The following is a 14,298-nucleotide window of genomic DNA, read 5'->3' on the forward strand; positions in this document are numbered from 1 at the left end:
TAATTAACTACTTTTCTGGCGATCAGTCGGCATTACGGAATATATAATTATATTTAGTAGTTATATAACTAATTAAGTGTGACATTTTACCTGATCACTCCAAAAGACCTTATTTATTTTGCATGATGTTGTTAAACTGGTGACCGAGGAAAAGGTAACACACAAGAGTTATCAAATGACATTCAGCACTCTTGGCCGTGGGATGCACTTCTCCTGAAAAGAAGTTATAAAATACAAGAAAAAAAAAAACATTTGTTAAGTCGATAAAACAGTAACTGAGTAACCCCATACAGCAAGTATTGCATTCAGCAAAATTAATGGTAAGCTTGTGTTAATTGCGTTAATATATTTTCCACCTAACCTCATGACCCTTTTAAGTGAAAGTATTTGTAAGAATTAGGCAATATGGGAAAAATCAGAAGCATGCTTGTAAAACACTAACTAATCTGACAATATAATTTCACTCAAGGATAAAACACCGCTCTTAGTTATCTGCATAACAGGATTTTTCCGGAAATTTTTCATAGAATTCTTTGTTGTAGACATACACTTATGTCAAAGTAATATGTAGTAACTTTCTTTCGATTTCCACTCGAGATTACTCTTGTAAACTACTGATCTTTTTTTTTATCAAAGCAAATGCACATTTTAAAAGACACTATTGGAAAACTGTGTTAAATAAAGGCATAACGTATGTGATACATATATCTTATACTTGTTGTACAATAATGATTTTAGATTATTTTTGAAATTATATTTCTATTTTTATTTATTTTTTGTTATTATTCTTATCGCTCTGAAAGGTTTGGCACTCAACTTTAAAAAGTAAAATCTTTCCATCATGGTTTTGATGATTGAATAATAAACTAAACACAGGCAAAGTTTATATCAAGGCAGATATGTGTATTTATCAAGTCACTGTTCTGCGTTTTTATTTGTTTGTCTATTTTATTTTGTTTTTGTTTTTGTTTTTGTTTTTTTTTTTGCTACACTGGCTAGCCAAGGTCGGCGTTTTAGGATATTGGAACTCTCGAGCAGTAATCAAAAGCGTACAATCCAAATATAAAGACAACAGGGACTCACAACAAAGACAATAAAAAACAAAATAACACGTACAACGAAACAAAAGTAAATGAGCAACCCGAACTCCACTATATTCTAGGTGCATGGACCAGGTACACTGGTAGGGTTAGCTTCCTCTGCTATAATTCGGAGTAAGTGAGTAAATTCAGATCAAACCAAGGTTCACTCGATTGACCCATCTAAAATATAAAATGTAAAGAAGGATAGGTCTACACAAGATTGTAAGTACCAAATTCAGTGAAAGAAATACATTGTAAAGCTATAACTTCCTATAATTTTAGACTATGGGCCTATGGAATTGATAAGTATCTTTTTTGTTACTATGCACACTTTATTATACCAAAGAGGTGTGGATTTTTATACTAAACCAAATAATGAATAAATAATCTGTTAACATGGGACATCATATAAATTTGTTTTAAAATCCTTTGAGTGTCTAAATGGCGTCTGTATGACCGTTCCCAGTATCATGTTTTGTTTTACAACAACTTTTCCTGAATAAGAAGGCCGTAATAAATGAATTAGTACTCTACAGAGAATACACCAGAGTTAAGAATGAAAAACACATGATAACTTTTTTTTCAATGATTCTCAAGTTCATTGAATATTCCGCCCCTTATAAAAGCATGCTTATGATCTGACTGCGTCATGCTTACCAGACAAATAATGTACATGAATGGTTGTTGAAATACTACAGACAATCAATTATGGTAGAGTTTTGTTGGTTTAATTATATATACAACAACCCATTTCTAAATTCATTGTTGGGGTTTATGGAGATGCTACTGTTAACATGATTCCAGATAGCATCATTTCAGAACTGTCTAGGTGCTAAAAGATACAATTTCTTGAAAGGGAAAGCAAGTAAGCAGTTATCAAAAAGAAAATAATCAATGAATAACGACTGGACATGAAAAAAAGACACATACAACAAACATCATGAAATAATCCAAAATAACATGCGGATAGAAACCCCCCAAAAATATGAAACCCGAACTCCACTCATAACTGGGAGGGTAAGCGTCCACTTTTTTTCTAGAAACACCCACCGAGTTGTTCATAAAATTTAACGTCGAATGTTGACAAAAAGGAGAAAAAAATAGAAAAAAGGAACACTATGACATGATGAACAAATAGGTTCAGATGGACACACCATAGAAATCAATGAGTTCGTGAAACATTGCCTAATTCAATATTCAATCAAATATACAGTAACCCATTTCTAAATTCATTGTTGGGGTTTATGGAGACGCTATTGTTAAAATGCACTTGTTTAGGAAATTGTTTCACTGTCAATCACTTAGTGATGCTGAAAATATTCTAGAAATAGCTTTTCCAGAATGTTTTTATTTTACGCGCAGCGATTTAAGTATTGCCAATTTTAAACATTGCTTCTACCAAATCATTTATTTGTATTTTACCATGTAATACACGTGAAATGGTACACTAACTTAATGTACGTTGTCAAAGTAGCCGGATATGAATTTGCATTGGAAAATTAAACCCGCTACTTGTATAGAAAAAACAACAAAACAAACTAAAATACAACTTATCGTGGTGTCATTTAATGGAGTAGGCTAATTTGTATTATATTTAATGTAACATAACTAGGGTACATAAATTTGCTAATTAACAAACATCTCTCGCGATGTAATTAGTAAACTAAGTGATGATCGGGTTAATTATTCAATCAAATAATCTATAAGACCGTATGTAAAATTAAAAAAGGATAATAAGTTTTGAATATGAAGGGAGAGTAAAGACTTTTTTTTTGACTTTAACAGCTTTCCCCATAAAAAGTAAAACAAGGAAACCAGGAATCGAACGGTATTCAAAGAGAAGATAATCCAAGGATAACGAATAGGCAAGGAAAATAGAAACAAACAGGAAAAAATTAAAACAAAAACAGCATAGTTTTTTTCATACATTTAGGAAAAATGTGAAAAAAAAAATATGAAAAAAACATATGTTTAAGACTAATACGATATTTATGTTTTTTTTGAGAACGTCATATGTGAGTATAGTATGGTTTTTGAAGATTTTTGAAAACCATTGTTTAATATGCATAAAAACATAAATATCCAAATCGGTCCTTTACATAGGTTTCCATAAATTTTAAAATATGTGAAAATATATGTTGCATTTTTTCCTGTGTAAGACATTCAATGGAACGAAAGGAAATTAGTTATTAGTTATCTCGACTGAAAATGTGATCATGGAGTAGGTGCAAAGGTAGTGTAAGCCTCAAACGTTGCAGTGAACTTCTCATATTAGTACTTTTGTGCATAAAGAATTGGCTCATATAATAAGACAACATTCTTAATTCAATGCATAAAAAGAGAAATTGAGGAAGCTCGTGAAATTTACGCGTTTACAAAATGGAACTGCGATGGTTGAAGATTGATTAAGTCGTAATTGAAACAGATATATAAACAATCGAGACCATAAAATCACTCATCGTACATACAAATAAGCAACTTTGAATAATTACTGATCAGTTTTGTTCACCGGGTAGCTTTCTTTGCAGTGCTAAAATGAGCAACGTATTGATAACTCTTTCATGGATAGTCTTTCTCATATATCATTTCCGGTATATTTTCGAAGAGGATAATAATATCGAAAGAATAATTAAATCCTTATTGTGGGTACTAAGTACACTTTTTCAAACCATGATGTTTTAGTTTAATGATAACAAGAGACAGGTTTTTAAACAGAAATTTCAAAGCAGCCGGTTTTTTTAATCATGATGTATTGAAGATATTATCATTTAACAACTTTTCTTAAGGGTTTAAAACCTCGCATATTCTTAATGAGATGCTCTTATTGGTTTCCAAACAATCTAACATTAATAACATAAACATTCATGATGACTATTCCTATTAGAGTAATCAAGGGTACCAAGGTTATAGGTATAAAAAATGTAATCAAAAGAATGTATTCCAGGGACAAAGACAAGACATGGAAAAGTAATCAAGGGAACCAAGGTTATAGCAGTAATCAAAAGAATGTAATCCAGGGACAAAGACCAGACATGGAAAACAGACATACACAACAAAGAACATAAAGTAATTAAAATCATACATACAAAGTAACAAAAGTAAATGAGCAACTCGGACTCCACTAAAAACTGGGAGCATGGACTAGGTGCAGCGGTAGGGTAAGCGTCCTCTACTTTTCTAGAAACCCCCGCCGAGTTGCTCATAAAAAGTCAAGTCCGGGGTAGACAAACGAGGAAAGGAAAACTATGACCCGTTGAATAAATCAGTTTTCATGGTGCTGATGGATACATCATAACGATCCACGAGTTCATGATGACGACTATAAAACTTCTATAGTGATGACTTCAATCTTGTAGCAACGTAACCCTGTTCCAGAAGCCTATTTGTTAGAGTTCTAGAGCGATACAGAAAGTCTGCGTAGTTTCGGCAAGCTCTGGCAAAACGTTTGAGTTGTTATATGAACACTCCATACGCAGGTGCTGAAGGTATGGTGTCACAGATGACAGGAAAGTTGACAATGCTGAATGAAAAGTCATCACGTTTGTCTAATGTTTGGTCAATAGTTTTCCTTTACCATCGATTTCTAAGTGTAGGTCAAGATATGAGGCTGACTTCACAGTGCCTATAGTATCTCAAGTTCTCTGGGGTAGATGCGCTGTATCAAATCCCCGAAATTAGGATTGTTGAAAGATAATACGTCATCTATATAGCGGAAACTGAGATTAAAGGATCTAGCCAAGCGATATTCTTTCGGATCAGATCTATAAAGTCAGCCTAATAAGATGTCAGCAAGTAGAGGAGCATAATTTGTTCCCATTGGAATGCCGACCGTTTGTTGAAAAACACGTCAACCACACTGGACAAATATGTTGTCGATTAAAAATTCCAGCATTTTGTTAACATCTTCCTCTGTATATTTGGAAGATGATTTGGAATTATTCTTACAAGGTATGAAGAATCTCTAGAGTGTGACTCGATTGTATTTCTTAGGAGAATGATAAGTGGTATATGATATTGAATATTTTTAAAGACTAATTTAAATGATTTTTTACTCTGAAATCGCACAACACATGTTACAGTAATGTTAACGATAATTCAATAGAATCTATTATTATAAAGATAGCAGCAATTTACCGAATGTTCCCAGTGTAATAAATTTCGAAATTTCACACTGTGAAATAAATGTTCGATAATTTCACTTTCCGACTTTCTCCCGCCAAAACGTTACAACTTTGATACCAATCCGCCAATCACAGAATTTATAATTCACGTTGTAAATATCGATTATTTGTGATGAAAACCTATATAATAAATAGGATAATCAATTGGATATCGTGAATAACCATAATATGATCACTTATGCCAAGAAAGCTTGAGGATTTGACTCGTACGCGGAACATGTTCCACACACTCGTTAAATCTAGGTGTTGTTCGGCACTCGTGATAGAATTTTGGTAATTCACTCTTATTAATTCATTATTATTTAGGGTAGATCCTGTGTACCATTACAGTGAAGATTACACTTATAAAGTCAGGAACTAAGATCCTGTTTAGGCATGCTAGGTTTCCTTTACTTTTGTTTTTATTATTTCTCAAAACGTTCTTCTCTCTATTGTTATCAATTTGTAAAAGGAGATTGGATTGAATGAAATACTAATACACATTAGAACGATATTTTTTTCTCAGTATATATGTTTTTAAACTTGTTCAACAGTGGTTTACTTAAAAAAAATATAAATCGCTTCCCTTACCTCTAAATTTAGATTTTGGCGGTAAAAGAAATTATGTTACATTTTAAACTGTCTTAAAAAGTATAGTTTAGATAATCTCTTTTATGAGACTGTATGATTTTAGTTACTTTATGTTCTTTGTTGTGTATGTCTGTTTTCCATGTGTGGTCTTTGTCCCTGGATTAAATTCTTTTGATTACCGCTATAACCTTGGTTCCCTTGATTACTCTTAAACTTGTGAAATTATTGCAATTTAAGCAAACGCGCCGCGTATACAATTTATGTTATGCAACCATCCCAATTTATAAATATGTGTATCAGATACCATAAAAAGGGAATCGTTTTAAGTACACGCGGGGCAACACCCAACCATTTTCGTCTTTATAATGGACTTTCCAACTTAATTAAAGAGTAATCAAAGGAACCAAGGTTATAAGGTAATCAAACAAATGTAATCCAGGGACAAAGACCAGACATGGAAAACAGACATACACAAAAAAGAACATAAAGTAACTAAATGCAGACTTTGAATTATATAAATTATATACATATTTTTGACAATGCAAAAATTAAAATAAAATAAAAATAAAACATTCAATAACTACAAAACGCCGCACATAACAACTCTTTAAAAACCAGTTTTAGTTTCGTGAAGCATTTGTTGGTTTTCTGCTACACTTGTCCCAGTTTTTAGTAGAGTCCGAGTTGATAATTTACTTTTATTGCTTTGTATTATTTTGGTTATTTTATGTTCTTTGTTGTGTGTGTCCGTTTTCCATGTATTGTCTTTGCCCTTTGATTACATTTTTTTTATTTCCGCAAGAATCTTGGTTCCCTTGATAACTCTTTCATGGATAGTATTTCTCTTTAACGCAGATCTGACCTTCATCGAGCAGCACGGTATGTGTCTTTCAAGAGGCAGGAACTCATATTTTTGTGGAAAGTGTATATAGTTACGTGTATACATTTGAACAACTAAGTGTTGTTTATATTTCACTTTTTCTTGCAGGTTCCTTACCGGGAGGTTTAAAAAAAAGAAATTTCAGAATTTTAACACAAAAACTACGGTCGCACCAAAATTCCTACCAACATCACACAGAATCGTTTATTGGCAGATTATTCCAACTATTTGATAGAAATGGTACGTATTTTTATCTTATTTCTTTTTTTCTTTTTTCTTTATTTTTTCTTTTTCCCCTTTCCTTTCTTTTGTTTTTTGTTTTGTTTTTGTTTTGTTTTGTTTTGTTTTGTTTTATTTTTTTTTGTTTGTTGCTGATCGTCTTTTCGTTAATATTTCTGGATCTCTAATTCACTTCAATGTTATTCACTAGTGTAACGGAGATTCATCAAGCTTTAAACACGTCTGTTTAAATGAACCCTGGGTTTCGATAACTTATTCTCGTTTTCATTCCTTTGAAATAACCTCTTTTACAACCCTTGACCGTTGAATACAAAATAAATTCAATCTAACAACTTATACCATCAGGCGTCAATTTAAAAAAAAAAGTCGTAAGTGTGGAATTGATCGTAAATTATGACGTCACAATGCTATGTTAGGTTGTGACGTCATTACTTACGATCAACTTTACACTACAGACTTTTTGTGAAATCGACACCAGAACTGTAAGGCAATAAGTTTTCAGATTTTGAATAGATTTATTTCGGCACAAATGTACATTCTACGATAACCAGTATCAATTATACATACAATTTTGTATTCTACGTTACCCAGAATTAATCATACATGCATTGTTGTATTCTCTGATGTCTAGTACTATTCATGCAGACAATTCTGTATTCTTCGACATCCAGTATTAATCAAACATGCATTTCCGTTGTATTCTACGATACCCAGTAGTAATTATACATGCATTTTTGTATTTTATGATATCCATTATTAATCATACATATATTTATGTGTTTTAAACAAGACCCAGTATTAATAATACATACATGTTTGTATTCTACGAAACCCAGTATCATTAATACATATATTTTGGTATTCTATAATACCCAGTATTAATCATACATAATTTTTTTTTTGTATTCTTCGATACCCATCGTTAATTATGCATACATTTTCGGATTGCTTCGAGAATCAAATCAAATTCAGCCATCACCTGGAAGTTCTCATGGAACGTTGAGAACTTGCAAGTAATGAACACAAATTAAGTTTGTGCTGAATTGTTACGGGGAAATATTTAAGGGTTTGGGGTGAGTGTATATTTGTAAAAAAAAAAGGCTTTTGCTGCCTTTCAAGAAGTGTAGAAATAAAACACATAATTAAGCACATACTTATAAAACCTTATTTCTATTTTAACATTTTTTTTTCAATTTTCGACAGGTGATGAATGCGTTAGAAAGGATGAGTTTGAAAGAGTCATAGAATTCATAATATCGTAACCAAGGCTATCCCACCACCAACAGAAGAGAAACACCAAGATGGCAATAGGCAAATTGGAAAAAAAACTAGTTATAATTCATAGCTATGTCATCCGAATAACTTGTACTTATCAGAAGTTGAATTAAGACTACGTTATTTCCAAATTTTCGTGGTCTTCGGTCACATATGGGTTGGCACTTCTCTAATATCCATTTTTAAATATACTAATTGTTAAAGAAATTTATTTTTGTGTACCAAATGATTTAACCCTTAGTTGAGTGTGATTTGAAAGATATGCGTAAATTATTTCTCCCTCTGAATATAATCTGGCTTAATACAATATTTTTGTTGCATATGACTTACTGAACTTGTCACAAATAGACAGTGTCTAACTTTTACATGCAAAACACACGTTCAACCGCCGTAATGCTGCTTATAACTTTATAAAACGTATTGCTTTTGGTATTTAAAATGAAGCCGTGATATTGATGAACGAAGTGGCAAAGTGCATCGGTACTTTTTATTATTCTTTCGTCTGGAAGAAACAACCATGCATGAATTATAAAGGAGAAACAGAGAGATGCAATGTTTATTGGTTATATCTTACACGAAGATTTTATTTTTATTGTGTATGTGTTTATTTGAATGACAATCTATAATTCATGTTTTATTAATCTTTTTTTTTTTGATTTATTAGAATTCCACAATTCATTACTATGCTGTAGGAATTGTTTTAAGTCTATTTACAGTATCATGGTCTCCTTGTTTCAAAATTGTCACAATTTATTTTAAAGTCCCATTGTACGCCTCCATGAATGTTCTGGAATTGATTTGAAGTTTTGACCAGCGGTCATCTGGGAATGGCTGCGATTAAAGAAAAATCTATACCGTCAATCGACAGCCAATATAGTTACCTATTTTTAAATGAGTTTGAACTTACTACGTTTTTTCCTATTTTTAAAGTTTGAACGGCGGCCATTTGTTGGATTTCTTAATACGTTGATGCACAAAGTCAAATGGTGCCCTATTTTGTGCCAAGTTTTGCATTCTCAGAGTTGATCTGACGAGACGAAGTTTAGACGAAAAATAATATGAAAGATACATTCCCCCAACTTTGTGGCGAGAACATTATTAAGAACGTTATCTCTGGACTTTTACCGAAAGGGGAATTAATACTCATGGAAAATCGTTTCCCATATCCTCCACACAGTAGAACTGAAAGCGTGGCATGTTTATCATTTATATAAACTATAAAATATCAACCTACAACAACTAAATAAAAACGTTTGCAAGTCAGCACAAAATTGAGGTGTGCGACATGATATAAAGAAATTTAATCTGGCCACTATTTCGAGACCACATAATTGAAATGATTGGCATTGTTATGTGTAAACCAATATTTTCATATGATGCTCTGATATCATTTAACAAGTTAATCCCTCATAATGTCTTACGTTAGCGCATGTTAAACATGTATCCGTACCCTCGAATAAGTTAATAATAAAGAATACATACATGTACATCTGTGATTCGAAGGTGGATTATTGGTTTTTAATCCTCAGTGACCAATTTTACAAAACTAATGTTTATAATCATTGTCATTTTGTTCCTTTTAAATAAGTCTGTATTTTGTGTGGAGAGAACATTTTCATATCATGTCTCTATATTATAAATAGCAACAATATTTATTTAATTCAAAGCGTTCGGTTTGTACTTTTAACAAATCTATTAATAGAAACAAACAGAATGTGAGCTTGTCTTCGCGGGGGGATAATTTTAATATGTAAAGGTCAAATCTGTGAATTGAATGAAATGAAAAATACTCATTTTACAAAATAAATATATTTTAAGGAATGACTGTATTTTTTTTCTATGGAGAAATAAAATCATTTGTTATAAACTAAGTAACCAGTGGTGCAGGGTTTTTTCAAATGTGCACTACGGGCACTAAAGTTATTTCTTCATAGAGTGAAAAAATATATTACCGTAATTCCTATTTTTTTTAATTTCAATACTATTTAAATTTGAAAAAAAAATGGTAATAACATCACTATCACATAGCCAATTTATACGAGATGATGGAAATTCTAACTGAAAAACGCGTTGACTTCCCAAATTAAAATATCAATGTTTATATTACATCAAAACAAAATAACCAATCAAAAAATTCTCATAGGTTTTTCATTTGATTTATTTGTTTCAAAGCAATTGTCCGAAATGAATGAAAAAGTTTACATTTAGAATTGTATAGGAATTAAATGGAAAGATAATAGCTAAATTATTTTAAATAAAACTGGTGTTTTCCTCAAGGATATTGATATACATTTAAGTGGCAAAGAAAATCTCTTTAACTGTATAATTGTAATTAGATAAATCCATACCAGTTTAGTTTGCAATAATTAATTGTTTGAACAACAAGTAAAAACAAATTGAAGTAGGTAGCCCTGGGGTAAGGGATACAACTCTTACAAATCATTGAAACGTGTGTATTCAGCATTTTACATCAATCTCATGTAAGCATAAAAGTAACTTGGACGGAGTTCATACCGTTTCCAATTAAAGCTTGATAGGTTTGGTGAAACTGAATATGATACAAAAATATCACTAGTTTCAAGAGTTATATTTTTAATAGACAACAGATTTGTCCAGTATGGTAGACGTGTTTTTCAACAAACGGTCGGCATTCCAATGGAACAAATTGTGCTCCTTTACTTGCTGACCTTTTCCTTCACTATTATGAGGCTGACTTTATAGCTGATCTGATCCGAAAGAAAGAATATCGTTTAGCTAGATCCTTTAATCTCAATTTTCGCTATATAGATGACGTATTTTCTTTAAACAATCCTAATTTCGGGGATTTGATACATCGCATCTACTCAATAAAACTTGAGATAAAGGATACTGCAGACACTGTGAAGGAAGTCCGCCTTATATCTTGACCTACACCTAGAAATCGATGGTAAAGGAAAACTATTGACCAAACTTTACGACAAACTTGATGACTTTTCTTTCATTTGTGGCAACATCCCTTCAGCACCTGCGTATGGAGTGTTTATATCACAACTTATACGTTATGCCAGAGCTTGCCAAAACTACGCAGACTTTTTGTATCGCGCTAGAACTCTAACAAACAGGCTTATGTTGCTACAAGATTGTAGTCATCACTACAGAAGTTTTATGGTCGTCATCATGAACTCGTTGGATCGTTATGGTGTATCCATCTGCACCATAAAAACTGATTTGTTCAACGGGTCATAGTTTTCCTTTCCTCGTTTGTCTACCTCGGACTTGACTTTTTACGAGCAACTCGGCGGGTGTGTCTAGCAGAGCAGAGGACGCTTATCCTACCGGTGCACCTAGTCCATGCTCCCAGTTTTTAGTGGAGTCCAAGTTGCTCATTTGCTTTTGTTACTTTGTATGTATGATTTAGTTATTTGATGTTCTTTGTTGTGTATGTCTGTTTTTTATGTCTGGTCTTTATCCCTGGATTACATTCTTTTGATTACCGCTATAACCTTGGTTCCCTTAATTACTCTTTTTCATCCCTTACCTTAGGTCTACCTCCTTGACTCAACTTGAGACTTCTTTTATAAGATATAGAATTTACTAATTTTTATCAAATTTTTGATTGATTATATTAAATTGATAAATTTCTGTGATTGGAATGTTACTATTTATATTTTCTTTCGAGTATATATGCATATCGGAATGTTTAAAAGGACTACATGTATCTGTATGTTAAAAAATAAGAAACATATTGTAGTACTTTGGTACCATGGATTATTTCAAACAAAATATTTCAGGTACAAGAAATAAAGCGCAACTTGATAAATAATTGAAGTGGAAATGATATCATGGGTAAAAATCAACTTTCTGACGTTCTAAATAACAAACATATGTAAAAAGTATGAAACGACAAAACCCTGCCGTTAACCTCTGTGTTCTTTAATTAAACATGACTTCTCAGGCAAAAAGAAAAAAAGGTAAAAAAAAATAAATGTATAACATTCAGTGATTAATAAGTATCATGAAGAATCATCTAGGCAGGAAGACATAGATATCCTCATTGCAGGTCAAAGTTTATAAAAATCAGACAGAAGGTGTTATTCGGATATTTGTTAAAAAAAAATGTCAAATGAATAATTATAGACAAATTTTCTCTTAATTCATAATATTTGTATGTGTTTATTGTAGTAAACCTTTTACAAATATGATTACGATTTTTAACACTTAAGTTGTGACTTTCATAGTAAATAAAGTAAGACTTAAAAGAAACATTAGTTTTTTCTACAAATAATTGCTCTTGTTCATAAAATTTTCATTATCTCTATTTCTTTATTTAGGAGAGACCTACGTAATAAGAAATAAAGACGATAAGTAAAGTAATTAAAAGTGGACCTAGTAGTAATTGTGAATAGGGGATGGGAAGGGGGCTGACTCATGGTATAAATTTTACCCTTTGAAATACTGAAAATATTTTTTGTGTTTACAATACATAGCTGAATAACGATTTTTTAAAATAGTTTTGTACTAGATATTTTCCGCCTGTGATTAAACTTGCTCTAATTAACTATCACGTGTTTTTTTTTCGACGAAATTCTTTTCCTTTTTTAAACCCCTAATTTCCAAATGTCAAGTGTATTAATCTTTGAAATATGACTCATATGGTTGCATAATATTTCTTTCATTATTTTGCGCATTTCCCTTTTTGTACCAAGCTTCACTCGAGGGTGTTAGCTATAACTGTCGTTAGTATGAAAGGGCTGAAAATGGTGTGTATCATTACTTATACCAGCTGAACAAGTAAACGGCTATAATTTTTGACGATGGAGTATGACTTATTTGTCAGTCAATTTGTTGAAAGAACTGGTCTGAGTGCCACGAAACTTTATAGATACTTAAGTCTGAGAACATTGTTACTTTCCATTGTAACTTCAATAAATGTCACTGGAATTAATGACGTTACAGAAACTTAAGAATGTTGTCAGATATAAGTATTTTGTGGCGCTAGGCCCAGATTCTTGTTTGTATGGAGACTCAGTTGTATTTGTATTTATTTATTTTCGTTTCGGTTATGTACTGTGATAATGAGAGAAAGTAACATTTTTTTCTTAAAAGGATTGTATTGATTCTTTACAGTTAAATGAATAAAACATATTTTAATGCATTGTATATATGCTTTCATGCTTGCCAATCTTGGTGCCATTATTCCAATGTAGCGAACCGAACAAAAAAAAGCTTATGTATAAAAACCGAAAATGAGAAAAACAAAACATCACAGAAAACTCTAACGCATAAGGCAAGTACTGAAAGATAACAAGATAAATCATACCGCCGAATAATATCTGGAAAGTATATTATTGAGTGAAAGTATTTAAATGTTGGTTAAAATTAAGAAAAGGTAGACAGAAAACATACAGAAAATTAATAGAATGTCCATACATAAGCATCATTCGGTCTACATGTCCTGATAAATTGTCTTCCGTTTAAAAAAAAGGCATACAGTTCAAACGCACATATATTCAGGACAGTCGGAAGCCGTTTTAAATGTGTTTTAAGTCTTAAGGTAGACACGGTGCATCTTTTTTATGTCATCTTTCAAAAATCACACAGACATTTATAATACCTGGGCTGAGATAACCCCATAACTGAAGCATTTTCTATTTTTGGTCACTTTTCATACCTCGTTGATGCAAAAATCCAATTTTGGTTTTTTGTACATATTTTAGTCGTCAAACAGCCAAATAACTCAGCTTTCCAATGATACCAAAAAGTTGGTGGTGACAAAGATGAAGAAAATGGGAAATAAATGAAAATTATGTACCCCTACCCCACCAAAAAATCGCTTAAATTGACACAATTTACTATGTAAAAACTCCTACAGTATTCATGCTTTAGTAAAAAATGGTTGATCTTGGTATTTGCTGTTTATTACTATCGCAATTGATACGTCTGGGGTTCTTTTAATGAATTGTGACGATTTTCATAGTCAGAATTAAACCAAAATTGCAAGAAGTTATTGCTCAAATAAAACGTCTCAAAATTGGTATCATTCGATACATAATTCAATTTTCTGCATAACAAAACTACGAGAAACAAATTT

At 31.8% G+C, this 14,298-nt stretch overlaps 1 protein-coding gene across 3 annotated transcripts in view; it reads left to right on the top strand.

Annotated features, from left to right (window-relative positions):
* LOC148609578 (uncharacterized) overlaps window positions 1–13,367 on the top strand; it is a 33,747-nt gene extending 20,380 nt beyond the window's left edge. For all 3 annotated transcript variants that reach the window (XM_088541014.1, XM_088541013.1, XM_088541015.1), the window contains exons 3-4: window positions 6,822–6,953; window positions 8,157–13,367. In XM_088541014.1, coding sequence (XP_088397140.1) covers window positions 6,822–6,953; window positions 8,157–8,215 — 191 coding nt within the window. In that variant the 3' untranslated portion in view covers window positions 8,216–13,367. The remainder of the gene's footprint in view (window positions 1–6,821; window positions 6,954–8,156) is intronic.
* Window positions 13,368–14,298: the final 931 nt, after the last annotated feature.

This window comes from Perna viridis, chromosome 8 (assembly GCF_037379345.1).
Source record: "Perna viridis isolate PV_CMFRI_1.1 ecotype Kerala chromosome 8, ASM3737934v1, whole genome shotgun sequence".
NCBI lineage: Eukaryota > Metazoa > Mollusca > Bivalvia > Mytilida > Mytilidae > Perna > Perna viridis.